The sequence below is a fragment of the Ammospiza caudacuta genome, chromosome Z, assembly GCF_027887145.1.
Source record: "Ammospiza caudacuta isolate bAmmCau1 chromosome Z, bAmmCau1.pri, whole genome shotgun sequence".
Classification (NCBI taxonomy): Eukaryota; Metazoa; Chordata; class Aves; order Passeriformes; family Passerellidae; genus Ammospiza; species Ammospiza caudacuta.
In genome coordinates this window covers 27,462,728-27,481,770 of record NC_080632.1, presented here as the reverse complement: position 1 = coordinate 27,481,770, position 19,043 = coordinate 27,462,728, and the positions used below count along the sequence as shown (strand labels likewise).

At 35.7% G+C, this 19,043-nt stretch overlaps 1 protein-coding gene across 1 annotated transcript in view; it reads right to left on the bottom strand.

Annotated features, from left to right (window-relative positions):
- The window catches only part of SHC3 (SHC adaptor protein 3), a 51,358-nt gene extending 33,248 nt beyond the window's left edge, over window positions 1-18,110 (bottom strand). The window contains exons 1-2 of the mRNA XM_058823585.1: window positions 17,571-18,110; window positions 2,162-2,232 (exon numbers count right to left, since the gene is read on the bottom strand). Of these exons, the coding sequence (XP_058679568.1) occupies window positions 2,162-2,232; window positions 17,571-18,110 (611 nt within the window). The remainder of the gene's footprint in view (window positions 1-2,161; window positions 2,233-17,570) is intronic.
- Window positions 18,111-19,043: the final 933 nt, after the last annotated feature.

Below are 19,043 nucleotides of genomic sequence, written 5' to 3'. Positions count from 1 at the left end.
ATATATGTATGATGTAGTAGACATAAATGTAACTTTCAGGTGCTTTTATTTTATTTGCAATCAAAGGGCTGCACAGACGATTTGGTGCCAGGTGCCTTCTTAAGAGGGAGTTGGTGCCTGTAATATCAGAACATCAGTCTTATTAATTCAGTACATACCTTGAAGCCTATGTTATGTTTCTTAAAACACACCAGAAAATTAACTAGCATGTGTTAATTCTGGCAATTCCTTAATATTTTCTTCATAAAAAAGAGGCTTTTATGTGAAATGCTACACAGCAAAGCATGTGAGCACTGAAAACACAGGACATGATGAGGAGATTTCTAGAGCCAGATGAATTAGAGAAATGCAGATTAAAATCCTAGGTCCCGACTCGAAAGCCTAAAAATTTTAGATCAGGAACTACATTACAAAAATGATGGGATTTCATTGTTCAATGATAAATAGAAAACCATAAATGCAAAATAAAAAGTGAGCCAGAAAGATATGGCTTCCTGCTTGAAAAAAAAATATTCTAGATATAATTAGAGGAAGGTGAAATAACAAAATTATTTCATGTAGTGATATATGCTATAACTTCAACAGAAAAAAATAAAATTCCAAGTTTGTTTCACAGTAGAAGCCAATAAACTTTTTTATTGGAGGAACTACAAGGCAAAGATATTTTGTTTACACAGACCATATTGCTTCAGATCACCAAATATGCTTATGTATTCATGTCAGAGTAGTGCCTTTAAGCTAGAAAGTAAGAAAAGTACAACACTATTACAATGAAGGCATACAGTGAAGGAAACTACAGAAAAATTAAGATTAATTCACTTCCAGATATAGAAAACAAGCCAAATAATTATCACAACTGTTTCACAAGCCAGTATCACTGAATTTCCAAGTGGTAAACATAAATGTACCACCTGCACTAGAACTACAAGTCTGCTTAGATATGAAATAATTTTCAAAGGTCACTGCTGAAATACATCAGAAACATACATGATACATTTTTAAAAGTACAGCAGTAAAATTTCATTGTTTGAAAAACAGGATTATGTCATTTACCTGTCCTTTGGCTTCTATGCCTCTCATCAGTGCAGTATCTTGACAAATTAATGGTTAACTTTTTGTGAGGACTTACATGACCCAATTCAAAGCTGCTGTATGCAGGTGTAACTCAAAGTCAATGCATATAGACCATATGATTAGCATCCAAGCCTAAAAACAAGTTATTTTTCTCATTTAATAAAAGAAATATTTAGCTGTTTATGGTATGATATATAACAGATTTATTTATTGTCAACTGTAAGATGCCTCAAAGGGTGGAAATACAAGCACTGTATCCAGCCATATCACTTTATAGGTGTTTCTTTGAAAAGGATTTCTTTTATAATTTCAATTCCAGAATTTGAAAAAGTGGTCTCCAGTTACTAGAAGTCATCAATGCTACATTCCTCTGAAATCAATGACTCAGCTTTTCAAATGAAAATGCCTGCAAAACACCATTCCTGTAGTTCTCAGAAAATATTCTTCATAGGAAAAAAAAATCATGGGCATTTTTACTTCTATAGTCTTGTACTTATATACTGCTCTTACAAAAATACCATGACACATTTAGAGGAACTGTCATAAGAACCTAATACAAGCTTATTGTTTCTTACATGCGGTCTGAAAAAGAAATTATTCTTTTTTTTTTTTTTTTTTGTCTCTGGTATTATTGTGGTGATATATTTTTCTTTATATTCTGTGTGCAGATAGTTTATAATCTGAAAACTTTTCATAAGAAATTACTATAAAACCCATAAACATGGGCTCCAAACCAGCTCCCTAGATTAATCTTGAGATCATAGATTTTAAGCATATTCTAATTCTCACTGGCGTAAATGCCATTAAATTGGTACCCAGATAAGTGCCTTACTTGGAATAATGAACAGGCAAAAATTTTCTAAAGTAGCTCCTGGCATACCAAAAATCCACAGAGAAAATAGCTTTTAAGTCCTGCTGAAACTGTATTAATACCTTATAAGGGATTTACATGTAAAAGCAAAATTTAAAAGTGGACTTATGGTATCCAAAAATCCTTTACCATGTGTTTTGCTATCTTTCTGACCTTTTCACTCTGGGGACACAATTCAGATTTTACTTTAAAAAACATAGTTGTACGAAATCTTACCTTGCAACCTGCATTCTAGTATTGAAGTCAAGAGATCTCATTGACCGTAAGACTTCTATACAGCCCAAGTACTGTAAGGAAAAAGAAACAGTTGGAAAATGTATTATAATTAGGCTTGAGTTCTGGGAAAAAGTGCAACTCACCATTAAAAGGCAATGTGCAATTTTTATTTTTCCATTTGATTTATCCTATGCCTAAAGTAGGTTGTTGTGATTATGCTGTTCTATGTCACAGATTTGTTCCATAAACATTTTGTTTTATTTAAGTGTCACATTTCATTCAACATGTAGTTTTGTGTTTAACCTGGTCACTGTAATACACTCAATTTATTATGTGTTGTTGTGCTTTTTTTTGTCTTCTTCTATCTTAATCAGTCCGCTTTAGGTACAATCAAAGTAAAAAATAATGTTATTGAGAAAGGAAGTGTGGTAAAGGACGTATATCTGGTATTGGTTAATAGGACAAAGTTATTTAAAAGGGAGAGAACTAAGTCTCATTAGAACAAAAAAGGCAACTTATAACAGGGAAAGCTGAAAAGAACACCAGCAACCAAATTTCTTAATAAACACTTCAGGGATAGATGTGATTTAGTATTTTCATTTATTATAGTAGTAAAAAGGTGGAAAATGCTAATACAATATACTAATAACCCATGCTGGGAAATGGCTTTAACAGGGTCATTCAAGAAAGGAATGACATGAAGGTCAGCTAATATTAAGACAACATCAGACTTTTGACCAAGATTTCTGCCCTGCATCTCTGTGGAAAAAAGGGAGTACCGTTATGAAAGATGTTAAAATTCAACAGCATCTATCACTAGGAGTGAGAAAAAACTTGGGTGAATCTTCTAGATTTGCTTCCAAAAGTGGGCATAACTTGCATATGCTAAAGTCTACTGGAGCTAAAGCTCTTGTCAGATACTTGGATGATGCCTTTGCAGAAACTGCCTCATGACAGGCATAACCCATGTATCTTTGCATGAAGGTTAAGTACTTAGCCATACACTGGCCTTCTGAAAGTCTGGGGAATTGTGGAGGAGTCTTTACATCATGAGCCTGATAAGGATGATCATGATGCTATTGTAGCATTGTGTTTTTATATCAGCTCTTATACCAGTTTTTCTACCTTCACAGCATAATACAATCTATTTGGGATGAATCTGGTGCAGAAATCAAGTGAGGCCACAATTTTTCCTGTTTGGGAATTTTATTTTTCAGAATAGATAATCTTTTAAATAGAGAATGACAGGATCAGTAACTGTAATATGTAGAATTTCAGTTAAGATTTTCCATACAAACATGTATGACATAAAATGTTTACAGGCTGAAGGAATACCTGGTTTGTTTTCACATATCCACTATTACTTAATTTACTTTTATCAAATGCTATCAAATCATCACAACATTGAATAAAATTAGCTAGAACATCAACTGGCTCTTATACATTAAATTGTTTCAACTTGCATTATTATAGCACACAGTTTCTGAGAAGGGTTATCTCAAGATCCATTTCCTAGAATATTTTAGAAATCTCCAAATCTATGTTTCTTTGAAAAATTGTCTCATCTAAAGAGATCCTGGAACATGGAGTTTTCAAGCTTAAGATCATACTCTCAAATGGTCATCCATCAGTGCAAAATTAGACAATCCTTGTATCTTACTACAAATAAATGACTTTTTTTACATATACTTCTGCCTGAGTACTTAAAACAAATACAACTACATTTTCATGCTCTGATGAAGGAAGTTAAGCCATTAAGTCTATTTTTAATTATCTCAGAGGGTGATTTCATTTTCTTGGAGATTAAATTCTTTAGCAGCACTTGAGATAATCAGCTGGAATAATTTAACTTATGCCAATAAACAGCAATGATCAATATTTTCCTGTTTTCTTTCTGTGACATTTTGTTTTAGTCCAGGATGCTTTAATAGATTAATTTTGCCCCATTATTTATTTCATATGAGATGCTTTTGTAATTAAATATGCTATAAATGGAATGACTATTCAAAGGTATCACTGCGATGTTTTGTTAAAGAAAGTTCATTATTTCATCAACCTGTTAGTTTAGACCTCTGAATAATAAAACACTCTTGGATTGCACTTGTTCCTTCACTTACCTATATTTGCCTCAAGTCTTTTAAACAAAGTAATTGCACAATTTGAGAACCAGGTCCAGCATTTTGGAAGCAAACTCTGGAAGGTATTTTGACAAGTACATGCAGGCGTGCAAATAAATACACAAAAACATGTGCACACAAGCCACTGTCAAAATAAACAGACGAATAAGTAGACAAAAACCCATAAACATACTTAGAAGACGTGCATTCAGACCCCTTTGATTCACACTACCTGATCTGCATTAACAAAAATAGAGACAAGATCAGACTGAAGGAAGGTCAGATGGAAAAATTACCCTGTACTTGTTTTATGTGTATCACAAAGACAGCTGAACACAACATAGTAAGGCTTGCAGTATTCCTGACTGATCAATGCAAAGATGGCAACTGATTTGCTGGGATAAAAGATGCGAACACTTAATCACCATGGCATGTTTTCAAGTAACGAAATTACTATAAAAACTGACATTCAAAAGGTCCAAAGGCCAACTACAGGGACATATAACTCACCTACTGCTATGCTTCAATTATTCCCCAAGACCAACACTGCTGTCTAAAAATATCCATTTGAAGTACAACCTGACAAGGATCCACAGAAAGAAGACATACAACCAAGATAGCAAGGAAATAAATTATTCATTTATTTCAACAAATAAATACCCTGATTAAAAAGAAACACTATCTTTTGCTTTAGGCATTCCATGAAACATTTAAAATATAGTTATAAAACAGTCTACTTCTAAAAAAAGCTCCTCTTCACCCAGCACTTAATGTAAATTCTAACCAATCAGCTACTGTGCACTGTGAAATTTATGATCTCCTATTATCATCCTCCTCCTCATTGCTCAGGAACCAAATATATCGAGAAGTAGCCCACCTTGAAGTAGGAGGATTTGGGACTACCAGTTCCAAGCTTTCTCAGAAAACATTCTGCTTTCTGTTGGCTTTCTAATATTTGAATGAGTTTCCAGCTTGTGTACACTGAAAGGTACTATGTCCCAAGGAAAAAAATATTTCATATGAATGAATACCTTCCCATTCAGAGGTTTTAGATTCATAACTAGCACTTTGCACGCTAAACAGTACCTTGCAGGAAGCAGAGTGCCACATACCGGTGGTACCATGTAGCTCTCATTGCATGTGGTTCCAATATCCTTAGTAGTTACAATTTTGGCAGGTTAGTGTAAGAGAAGGCTATATGTCTCAGATTTCTGGTTTGTCCCATATGCAAAGACTTGTTCTGTACTCCCTAAAGTACCTGTCTTCTTCAGAAAATTCCTGTATGGCAACTAAAATTTTTAACTGAAGCCTGTGTAAAAGAAGATATTGAGATCTCTCAACACTTCTCAGAAACAGACACGAATGCTGGCTGAGTGCATCTGTGTACTTGGAGCCAAGAGAAAAACAAAAAAAAAAAAAAAAAAAGAAAATAAGAGAAAAAAAGAAAGAAAAGAGAGTAGTCACTGTCAGAGAAACCCCTTGCTCCAGAAATATGAACAACCTTGTTTGGTGCTTCCTAACAAGCTCTTCAAAATACAAGAAATTCTCCATTGTTGGACTGAGAAGGTGGCAGTAACAACAGCAAGAAATACTTTTATAAAAATGTAGAAAGACTTATTTTATTATTCCATCAGGAAGTAGCTTCATACAGCACTGAAGCAGTCCAACCTACATACATGTCTAGCAGATGAGTGTCTGCCTTGTGCATAGCATATCTACCCTCTCAAATAAAATAAGAATTCCTACTCTCAAAATAAGAATCACCTACTCTCAAATAAAATAAGAATTCCTAACCTCTGAATCCAAACTACCTGAGTATCATTAGCTCATCAAAACTGCATAGGTATTCTTACTAAAGTTAGATTTACTGATTTTTATCTGTGTAACCAGATGACCACCATCAGGTCTGAGTGGTTCACTACTTTGCAGCTTGTACCTACCTTGTACAAGTCACGTAAGAGATAACAGGGTTACATCAGCAAACAGACATACAATTGTATTATGAGACAAAAATTAGCCTGTGCCTTCAAATATTGACGTATCCAAAGTATGCTCTAACATTGCACAGCTGCAGATAATAGCCTGGGGGCTCAAAAATTAGATTCTGATTCCTGAGGTTCTGGGTGTTGTATGGAGATCTAAGTTTCAAAAATAGAAATAAAATAAGCTGGGCAATTCGCTGCAATTTTCTCACCCACGGGCTTAGGCTCTGCTTTTACTTGGCATGTGCAAAAGGGAAAAAGTGAGTATCTTTTTACGTGCCACATCTGGTTCTCATGTGTATCTCAAGTCATACGCCTACATTTTCTTTCTTTTCATTTCTTAAAGGATGGGGCAATTGGTTTGCTTGGTTTTGAGGGTTTTACTGTTTTACATTTTATTCTCATTCACCAAAGAGCTAGTCCAGAATTACATTATGCCATGGAAGTAAACAAGTAGTTAGTATGAATTGACTAGTGCTAGTTAACTATGGTTGAAGACTCTCTTATTTAAAAATAATAGCTTTTATTTCAGGTTCCATTGCTACTAGTGCAATAGACATTTATTTATGCATCAAAATGATAGCTCCCTCGAATTTCAGGTATCACAACTAACAGCTAAAGGAGCTTGTGAAATGTGCACTGGGAGTTCCTCAATGTACCACAAAACTGAAAAATTACTTTCAGGTTTGCTATCTACCCTAAATCATATTAAGATTCAAATCCAGATGCCCACTAACAAACAGGCTATAGTACAAAAATAGTAACAGCCCAGGACTTGATTTCTAGATAGTAAGTTTGTCCACATGTAACTGTGGATACGGACAGGATTTTTCGTAACAATACTGATATGTGAAAAGGAGAAGAGGGAAAAAAAATAAAATAAAAAAAAAACAACACAAAAGCAGCCCAAGCAAAAAGTAGCCCAAGCTATAGCCAGAGACTGCAAGATTGATAAATATTTTACAAAATGAATTTTTCTCTTCAGCAAATTAATATGAAACTCTATCCTCCAATCCCTTTGCTATCATATTAGATTAAATTCCTAGCTTACCTGAATTTACAATGCCCACTTTCTAAATCACTGAAGTAGAGAAAAAAAAGTCCACAAAAATTTTTTTAAAAAAATTTATTAAAACTAGAAAAAAAATACAAGTCTAAGCTGTAATCAAAAAGTTCTCCCTTAAAAAAAATTAACTAAGGGGAAAATGGACAATGCTTTCTAGTTTTTTAATTGTGTTTACAAGAATATTTATTACCTTCAATACCTTACTAGTTTGACTGAGACATGCACCACAAAATTACTTAATTTTGCTAATCAGCAAGGCATGGGCACAAAAAGGGAAGATAGTTTATCAAAACATACATTTGCTTCTTTACTTCATAGGGAAACCATAGTGTAGTTGTGTATTATTTATATGATTTACTTGAGCTAGCACTTGAAATCTTTTAAATATAGAGGCACTGCATCCATATTAAAAAAACGTATATGTAAAGGCATCTTATAATATCATACTCGTCATTAACCCACGGATGTGGCTCAGCTTCCCAACTGGGACATAGATCTGGGAATCTGGAAAATCTTTCTGAACTGAACAATTAGCAGGAACTGCAGTCCAATATGCAAAACCCTTTTTTCTCTGTGTTTGTGGGCTTTTTTGTTTGTTTCTTGTTTTGTGGGGCTTCACTTCTTTATTTTGTGGGAGTTTGTTTCTTTGTTAATTTTCTTTTTTACCTTAAGAGCTGCCCATTGCTAAGAGGGTGTAGTCAAATGTCAGGGAAACCCTTTCCTGGTAGGGGGAGAACCATTGTCCTGCCATTATCATGGCAAACATCTCCCCCAAGCTCTGGCATCACAGAAGTCTGCAGGTGTTGTTGAAAATACAAAGCATTTGATGAGCAGAAGAGGCAGCCTTTGAAAATGCTGGTTACCATCAACTGAACACAGAGCAGTGTGGTTAAAAGGAGGTCCTGCATGCACAAAACCATTCACATTTATGCTAGTTTACCTAGGCACTTTCAGTAGAAGAATGGAATGGAAAATTTGTTCTGTGACATTTCTAATGTAGAGTAAGTTATAATATTAGAAAAAGCTGTGGGCAGAACCAAGGCTAGATATTCAGAGAGAAGTAAATTTTCATAAGCACTAGTCACAGAGTTTTAAGTAAGCTGCTAGAGATTTCAGTTTCTCTGAAAACTCTGAATAGTTTAGAATATAAATACATTTGCCTTTAAATCATCTGCTTAAGTATCGTGTAACACCATATTAAAATCTTAGCTAACATGGGTGCTTAGCTAATATGCTCTCCCAGCCATGCCACAGCCTCCTGTCCTTCCCTCCCCTTGGGGCAAGACATACCTCCAGACATAAAAGCAGGTCTCTGGGGGCACCTGGTGACTGCTCTAGCAGGATATGCCAAAGCCCCCCGTCTGTACCTCTGCCCTGTGCCTTCCTGCTATGTGTAGAACAGCAAACCTGGTTGTGGAAGCAGCAATCCTGCATGAAAGAAGATCTGGCAGCCTTGTTCTGAATGAGGAAAAGTCCCTATATTTAGACACTATCAGAATCCGGCACCAAAAATGTGTCATAAACATATGCTGCCATGAAAAACAGAAAGGCTCTCTTCTGTGCTTTCATACTTCTGCAGTTGGTAATTTTTATATCGGTAAGTAATCATGTACAGAGCTTTGCAGTGAATCAATATTTCCCACAAAGGTTTTTTCCTCCTTAAAGAATGCATGTTCCAGTCCAGATGGAAAACTCTAGGTAAGGATTGATTGAGTGCAAACAGAAAAGAAAATCTTCTTTGGGGTTCAACTAAAGATAAGCCTCAACCACTCAGTGTAAATTTATCATAATAAAATCCTCCATGAGGCAAGTAAACCAAGAGAGCTTTCATACTAGTAGAAGTGATGATGGATATGACTGTCAATTGCATTCCTCTTGAAAACAGGTGGTCTGCTTCTACAACAATGGATGAGAACACAGTTCTCCCAAGAATACCTCCAACTCTGACCAACACCTTCCTATTTCCTCTTGTACATTAACTTGTTTCTGTAGCAAAAATAGATTATATGTGTCTATATATTCAGACTAACAATTCTTAAGTGGTAAATGATAGCCAACCCTTTCTATGAATTGTCTTACCCTGTAAAAGCATTCTGGCAGCATCTCACAATCAACTCAACAGTAAGGACTCAGATTCTCTTAAAAAAGGCAAAAGATTTAGCTAGGAAAAGATGAAGATATTTTATCTTATCTCAAAAAGCAATTTCTTAAGTCAACTCTGAGGTCTCATTTCTTGCTTGAGAGGGGAAAGATATAAGCGAGAAACAAATTTCCCTTCTGACAATTTTCTCATCTCCATCTCAAATCGGGTTGAAAACAAAACACCTTCAAATAAAATACTTTTTTCTTATTTCTTACTTGCAGGTGGATGAAATAAGATTGTTAACATCATGCCCAAAAATATTTATGCAGTAGAGATGCTAAATGAACAGAGCCTTCACAAGATTTCAGAAAAATCCTCTATCAGTTGCTTTGCATGAACAATATTTCTTACTTTCTTGCCTTACAGATAAATGCTTTTGCATGCAAAACCTCAGCAATGTTAGAATCAGAAGTTCACACTGGACAGTGATTTATTCTATTATTTTAAATGTAAACACATTCTATATTAAGGCTCAATTTTTTGTTTGGTACAAAAATTTCCCTTAGAAAAAGCTACATTTGAGGAAAAAACCCACAAGGTTTAGTTCTATGCTTTTTACATTTAATTTTAAAAGTACATAATAACAGTGAATGCAATTATTGCAGTGTGAACCACTTAGAGTATGCACTGCAGCATCACAGATGAATTGCTTCATTTTCACAGCTGCATACTTTAATTCAGTGAACACTTTCCAGACTGTTTTGCTACTACCTTGAATATCCACTAAGATATACTTTCCTTCAAAGCACCATGCAGATTAGTTCCAGCAGCTTATGTTCTGCATCAGAATTCCTTTAACACAAACACACAAAAACTTCTGCAGCCAAAACAATATGCTTCAATAGCTGGAAATCATAATTAGACATTTGAAACTGTAAATATGGACGCTGTAAATATATTTAGCTATTAAAGAACTTGTTCTTCCTCAGTCATTAGAGAGTAAGAGGATCATTAGCAAGTTGAACTTCTTGATGAGGAGTATCATTAAAGCACAGATTCAGAAGACAAAAGATCTAACAGGTGCTTTTCCAGTATGCCAAACACAAACCCATGTTAAGTATCTGAAATGCATATACTGTTCTCCTTTCTAAACTGTGCATTTGGAGGTGTGATGTAGGAAGGACCTGTCACTGTTTAAATTGAAAATCCAAAACATGCACGGAGGGAGAGGGAGTTCCTTTTTATGTGAGTGCCATATGTACCTCTGCTCTTCATCAAAAGAGTTCAGCAATTAAACCAGATCTTTTTTCTGAGTCTTTATCAATATTTAACTCTCCTATGCTGAAGCTATAGTTTTCTGTTTTCTCAGAAAAAGTGCCCTAAAGATAACTCCCACTGTGCAGAAAATAGGGATAAGGGGAGAAATTTTCAAGGCTGGATTTAAATAGTGAAGATCTCTGGGAGGTTTCCTTGCAGCATAAAAGCAGTGAAGAAGCAGAGCAGCTCTGGGAGGCCAGGGGCACCACCAGGTCCCCAATGGCCCCAAGCGGGGGCTTGAGACCTCTTTTTACCACCACTCCTGAAACTCCCATGGCCAGCTCAGCTCAGAATTGGCACCTGCAGCTCCCAGTAGGTGCCCAATACCAAGCAGCCCTGCCTTTCCATGTTTTCCACCTTTTCTTTCCTTGGCAGAAGTAAATACATTGTAAGAGAGAGTTCATATAATGTTTCCAGTTACTTAGCGCTTGCTGCTTAGCTTTTCCACACAATTAACCTATCAAAAATGTTAGCAGAAGAATAGCATCTGCGTTCAACATGTGGTCACAAAACATGGCCCCTACATTCAGTGACAAAGGCAGCATTTCTGAAACATTCCAACTCTTTGGGAAGTGACAGGTGTTTCTAAAATGTCCTGGGGTTCATGAAAGCAACTCATCCATAAAAAAGAGACAATCCTGTTTCTTATTATGCTTCTTAATCACTTTATCACAAGTAAGAAGTGTCAAATGTCAGCCAGGAAAGATGTTGCTGTCCCATGAGACATTGTCTTCCTTGTAAAATTCCTAAATTAGTAAGAGCCAAAAATGTAAATAAAGGTATGTTAGTACAACAATTATATCCAAAGGATGGAAATGGTGCTGAGCAGGCTTAGACAACATCTTAAGATAAAATCTCTCTCTTTTGGTCATGTCCTTGTTATTTAAGGTATTTGTTCAATTTATGTCTCTAATTTCAGGATCTATTCTGTGGTAAAAAACCCTTAAATTTAAAAAAAATACCTGTAGCAGTAAATCCACTGTGATGGTGCTGTAGGGGGGAAAAAATTCTAGACCTCTTTTTCTCTCTTCTTCACATTTTTCTTTGTGTCACCCTATACCCTGTCTATTTTTTTTTTTAATCGCTTTGACTGCCATTTCTGTGTAATTTCAGACATAGATTTTTTAGTTTGAACTTTTAGCTCTGACTTGGATTGTCTGGTTCAGCCTTTTGAGACTGAAATCTCAGCTGGCCCTATGAAAACTCGTTTGAAAACCAAGGAGAATATCTAACTTAATAAATAAACATTCCAGATTATCCTGGCTGAATTGTGCCTAATCCCTCTAGAAAAACAAGGGATGACTGGAAATGTGCTTGCACCGAGTCCCATCATTATTCCCATCACAACTCAAATGGACAGGCTCTGCCTCAGACCTGCCTGCAGCTGACAAAGGTAGAGCTGCATTACATTTTTTCATAAACATATAGGCTCAAATGAAATTAGTATTACACGACTATTCAGAATTGCAGAGAAGCAATACTGAACCCCTCTTCCTCTATGAAATTTGTTTCATAACAAATTAAACATGGGGGAGTAAATCACCTTGAAAAAGCATAAGTAGCTGGGAAGGCTGGTTGTCTCTGACACTACCCCAAAGCAGATCCAAGCTTTTTCTCACTGTAAACAAGAAAATTTAATATTGATACTTTGTGCATTCACTTGAACTTTCAGCTGTAAAATGAAGCCAGTCTGCAGCACAAGTATAGCTGTTGGGTTACTGGAGACAAGATTTCTCTTTGGCTAGGGGAGAAAAACACCCTGTCACTGGGACAAAGGAATGCCTTGTCTCCAGCAGCACAGAAGGGCATGAGTTTTCACTGAAGATCTTGATTCATCTGTGTTTTCTCTTTGTGTTTGTAATGGCAGATATTTACATTGGGCACATGATATTCTTACTATAAACATTGTTGGAAGACAAATAAAGAAACAAACAGTCCAATTTCCAAGGAAAAACAGAGAAGGAATTCTGCCTGAATTCAATTTTACCTCCTACACTGACCAGCTACATTCATCTAGGGATTTTAAAACTGTAGGACATACATAACTAGCAGGATAAATAACTAGTAAGAGTATAATTTTTGTTTCAAACAAAAATACTCCATGCAAACAGTCTGAATGTACTGGAGAACAGACATTCATGTTGACAGCTGAATCCTTCAACTCTGAAATCAATATGTGCTTTGCCTTCTGCAGAAAGAAAAAAGGGGTGCAAATGTACAGTAATAGTACTTGATTCGTGTAATTAGAATAATATTATAATTAAAGACTCTCTGATTTCTGCTCATAGAATCTGATGTAATTTCTGTGAGAAATGCTCTTTTCCTATTATTAGGCTGTACAACAGACCCACAGTAGTTCAGGCCCATGAAGATCAAAAGAAAGGTTTTCAGCAGAGCAACAGGCATCAACATCCTTCTTTCATAGTTCGAATAACAGTGAAGGAAAATGGAAAGGATACTAACTGATCTCTCAGGAATATGGTAAAATAGGAGAGATTAATTACTTAAACCAATGTTGTATTTGTCACTTACTTCTCTCTCCCCTAATCTGCATGCATGCAGCTTTAAAACCCACAGTGATAAGCCAGTTTCATTAGTCTTGGTTAGCACTGTTTGTGTACCCGGGTTGAGGCTAGCAGACTTTGAAGTAAAAAGTCAGTGTTCTATCCTATTATTACCAAATGGTTGAAACACACAACACATTTCTTAAACATATAAATCTTATTACAAACAGGATGCTCTAGGACTGTGGTTTGCGGTTTTTAGTCAGGCCACGCCAAATGATCAGTGATTAACCAACAGCATCACCTCAATTTGATTGACAAAAGTTGAAATTAAGTTAAAGTAAACAAACAAACTTGCAATTTTTTCTTTCTATAAAGAAGATAATTTTAACCAAAAAGAGAAATGAAAAAGCTTTGCTGTAATGTTTTTTGGGGGTTTTTTAGTGAGAGCAAATCAATTCTGGCTACAACAGAAAGGAAAAAAAAAAATAAAAAGAGAAACATTTTTCCAAAGAGCCCTGAAGTATTCTAGGGGAAGGCGACATATGATGCAGTTTCCACTCTGTTAGCTCCATTTAAGGCTGTGCTTTGCAGTCTGGGTTAGCCACTAAAGAGACTCAGCAATCCAGTTCATCCCTGAGCACACTTAACTTCCAGTGTAGAAAGGTAGCCTCAATTATTTCAATGAGAATGCTCCTGTAAACAGTGTCATGCAGGAATGCTTGCAGAACTGTAGCCTTTACTTGATGATGTGTTTGAACAGCTTCACAATGATGTCTGTTTTCCACATCAGATATAAACTGCTGTTATTTACTCACAAAGAATGAAAAGCGTTAGAATGTGTAAGAAATAATAGGATTATATTCTTTGAATACTTTGCTATAATAAGAATAATGTCCTTTATATTGAAATATAATAATAATCTAATGTCCTTTTTATTGAAATATTATTTGCCTGACTTGCAGTGATTCTTTTGGATGAAATAGTTCCTCCTTCCTCTCTTTTAGATACTATATTTCTATCTGGTTTTTAACACTAGATTTACTCAGGTCTGTTCTATACTACTGTGTTGGCTTTAAGTCTTACTGGCTTTTTCAGATACACTTCATATAGATATATAAAATGTTACAGTATTTTGGGTTTATTTGGTTTTGAACTGCTGAACAACAGTATTTTAAACTCATTGACACTTGTTACAAAATCCAGCCACAAGTTACCTGAAGACAAAAATGCATTTGCCTCTTGACTTTTGTGCTCACATTTAAATAAAACAAACTCCAAAACGTCTATAATATTAGCCAGTGATACTCATAAGTAGATATTTATAATTTGAAACAACAGAATACTTTGAAACATTTAACTGTTGTTGCATTACTCAGGTTTTTTTACACTGTTTTTATTCTATGTCTTTGTTTTTCTGACAACATGAAGACATATAATCTCTCCCTGCAGTAATCAGTCTCACTATAGGGAAAGCACTGGGCTCTTTAAAGACTTCCAGCACAGCAAACTACTGCCTTCTTTTTTTTTTTTTCATTAATTCATTATTTGTTAAACAGTCCAGCAGTAGTATTAAGTATGATATCAGTACCTGACTACTTTATATCCCCGGTATGGTTATGGTCATTGTCTAATTTGTTGCTAAAATGCTTTTTGAGGTTGCTTTTGTGAAACATTTTATGTTATAACATATAAAAATGCAACAGGAAATTCACAGGGAGTAAAAGATTGAGAAAGCACCAGCACTTTTATGGTTGAAAACAATTCCATTGCAGCAGACCACGGAGATCAGAATATAGCTACAGTTTACCACAAACCTGCACCCTTTTTAAGCATTAGAGTTACACTCCCTATTTTTAAAATGAGTAATATCCAAATATGTGGGAACAGCAGTGAAATTTCAGATTTTTCATATATTGCACATAGGAATTTTGCGTCTCTTACTTCAGAAGATTCCAATGTGAGCTATCAAACTGCCCAGTAGTTACAACTAATTCTGTCCCATGACAAATTTTCTCCTTTAAATGTGGATTAATGAGAAAATTGTAACCCAATGCACATTTGCCCCAAAAAAAAAGGCTTTGCTGGTTAACAACAAATCAAATTTTTGTCTCATTTAACAAATGGCATATGGAATTTTCTGAAAGGCATATGGTACTAATTAAACATGGTACGAGTCCCCCAGACAGTCAGTATAGCCATGAGGTATCCAAGGAATGTTTCCCCTCAGTATACATTATCTGTGTATTGATTTGATGGTCTGATTGGATAAAAGCCTTGGTAGCAAACAATGTCTAAGGATTTGGGAACTGCACTTCTATTCTTATCCATATGAATGCTGCAGTTGCCAAGGAAAACTGAGATCATTAATAAGCAGGCAAATTAGGAACTAATCAGGACCAGTTTATTTTCATTCATTCATTCATTAACCACTTATTTTGGTATCTATTTTCAATCTTTGTTTTTACATTTAGAGAACTATTCTGTGATTCTTATGCCAGAAACCATAAAGTTAATCATCCTATTTTTTTAACAGAAAGAATAAATTAAATTTCATATATTTTGATGACTAATAAACTACTAACAGACACCTAAAAGTAAGTTGTTTGATTGATTTTGAAAATTGTGATATACACAGTGTGTATAAGTACACTTTCATGTACCCAACATCAATTGCACTAATTAATATTCATTCTACTATCTCATTTAGGTATGGGTAAATTACTAACTGTAAATGTTAGTCTACTTCTGTATAACTTTAATTCTCTTTTCAATTCAAAGATATCAGCTTCCTCTAGCATATAGTAGGTAAACTGCTGAATGGATTAAGAAATTCAATGCTGTGTGTGTTCTTTTTCATAATGATCACTTCAGGTAAAACTAACAGCAGTAGTGTATACACACAGTTATTATTGGGCTTGTACTATCCTATGCAAAATAAAAACTAAAATGTTTGAGTTGCCTGAGCTAATGTGAAAATGGTAAATGACCTTTTGTTAACCAGAGTATTTCTGTGCAGAAGGACATCAGAGTCTCAAGACCACTATGTCTAGCATCAGTGAGTGGGGTTTTTTTTACTGAGACATTTCTTGAAGAGTAACAGAACAGCAGTTTGTGGCTTGAAAGGTAGCACTGACTCCTTTGTAGTCCCAGTAAATTTCAGAGTGGTAAAAAAGACAGTACAATTTCAATAGTGCTCTGAATTGGCCAACTTACTCAATCTACCACCACCTGCTAAATCTATTATCACCACTAACACAAAGAAATGAAAACTGCTTCCTAGTCTCCCAACAGCTAAAATGCACTCTGCTTTTGATAATAAGACTTGAGAAAAAGCAGTGAGAGTTAAGTAACAAGGGTGTCACTCAGTTTTAAAGCATCCTGAAATAAAGTCACCTGTGACTCTTACACCTAAAAAAAGATGACACTAAAAATAGACCTGTAATATTAATAGCCTGCTGCAAAGCAGTTTAACACTTAAGATACAAAAGCCTCTTGGCAAATGAAATACGGCAACTGAAGAATGAATTCTGGACAATAATGTCATTTTTTCTGGACATAATGTCATACTTTCTGCACACTATGCTGAAAGGTGTTACCAGACTCTTGCCTAACTACAAAAAGCACTGCACATACACTGATCTTGGTGGCTCTACTTTAACAGGTGGTTTCAAAATATTTTCAAAGCATATAGAAACATTAAGTTTACCCTATAAACTTAAGATCCTCTGCTCTTGACATGCTATATCAATGAACTGAAAAGAGCAATAACACTTAAAGTGGCTGAATGCTCATTATGTAAAACAAGCTGCATTTTCCTGCTCTACCCACAACAAATTGTGAAACAGAATAAGCTCCCTGCCTTACTGCTCTAAGATTTCAAATATCATTTCACTTTAAAAAAACACTTGCCCTTAGAGGTGCTTAAAGCTGAAAAATTCATGCATGATTAACAGCTCTCCTCACATCAAGGAGTCCGTCTTTCCTCCTGTATATTGCACCAGACATATTGAAAGCCTACGTATCCAAGATATATACAGTTTGCTAGATAACAGTGAAAACCTAAATTCAGAAGAAGGCTAAAAAACCCAGATCAAACCAGCTTTTATCTTAAGAACAAGATTTTTATACAGCTGTAGAACAATATTTGCAGGTTTGCTTTAATGTAACAAATTAACACAGCTTCCCAACCCTTCCTTCCTGCATTTACATTTAATGTATTATGCACCAAAAAAAAAAAAAATACAAATAGAGATCCTTTCAGCCTGACTATCCTGTCAGCAAAACCAACAGAGAATTTTTCATTGATAAAAACAGAGAATGGAAGAAAACAGACCAACCTTCACAATGTACGTCACACCAGGTCCCAGGATCTTCTCACTCGAGTGCAGCCATCCTCGAGAGGATTTATTGACAAAACTGCTAGTTTGATTCCAATCTTCACTTCCCAGGTGCATTTCCTCTGACCGTGCTTTTTTCCCCATACTCATCTTGCTCACGTCCTGCTGAGAACACGAAGTGGCAGAGAGAAGGTTACATGTGTTGTCTGAAGCCCCTGCTGCTGAACTAGAAGCACTCGAGCTTCCCTGCAATTTGGAGACAGCAAGCTCCTTTACTGCAGAGGAGAGGTTTTTGATACCCAAAAGGCTGCCCGTGCTAGAGAGTTTCAAGTGGGACACTTTATGGATGAGGGTACACAGGGTGCTGGGTCCATCTTCTTGGTCCTTGCGGAGAGCCTCTGGTGAGACCAGGTACGAAGGTGAAGCTGAAGTTGTAGCAACTGCTGAGACCTTGCTGTTCATGGGCAAATTGTGAATAAGATCATCAACAGATGTCACAGAATCATTCCTGAAGCGGTTATACTTGGTACGTTGAAGCATGCCCTTCTATCTGCTTTCCTGCATATGTTCTGGCAAATCTGATGCCAATGCAGGAGATGCCTGCACTAACATAGCAAGCAATTCATAACGGCACGGAGGGTTAACAAGAGTTTAGGGTAAAAAAGAAAAAGCGTACAAGGAAAAATGAAAAACTGTATATATTTAAGAAATTTCTTTTGGTTCCTTGTTAAGGGTGGGTGAAGTAACAGTTTTCTGTGACTGAGATCTCAGTCCTGCTTAGAGCTGCCAACTCGCTCACAGCAAAAGCATGACTCACACAAATGAGAAGGACCCTTTTCAACAAAAGGCTGTGAACACTGCAAATCACTTCCTGTAGCCAAAAAAAAAGGAGAGAGAAGAAAAAAAAAAAACACATCCACCCACTTACAGCACAGTAGCACCAATCAATTCTCAAATTCCCTTTTCCTATCTTCTCAAACAGATACTTCCTCCCAACCTTTAATTCCTATCCCCTCCCACCACCCTTTTAGTACCAAAGGCAATTACCTTTAAAACTGAATTAACAGCCTTTATGAAACACCACACTTTATTCATCTGTTAAAATGTTCTTCCACCTCACATATTTGTGAATCTACAAAGAAATCACAATTAGACAGCAAATATCTGGATAATATTTGCATACATATAATCCCCCTCTCCTGCCCCTGCAGCAGAACACAGACACCTTAAAGGTTTTCAGAACAGATGAACAGAACCAAAGAATATATACATTTTTTCTACAAAAGCAGCCTAACAGTGCCTTTTTGTCAATGCTGTCCCTCACAGAAACTGTTGTATTCAAATTTTAACAGATAAATAAATCCTTCTTCCCTGTTACTTCACAAGAGCATTCTATTTTAATGCAGGAATTATGTAAGTACCTATGTGTGAAGAAAAGTATTTTTCTGATGTCCAAAAACAGGCTTAATAGAC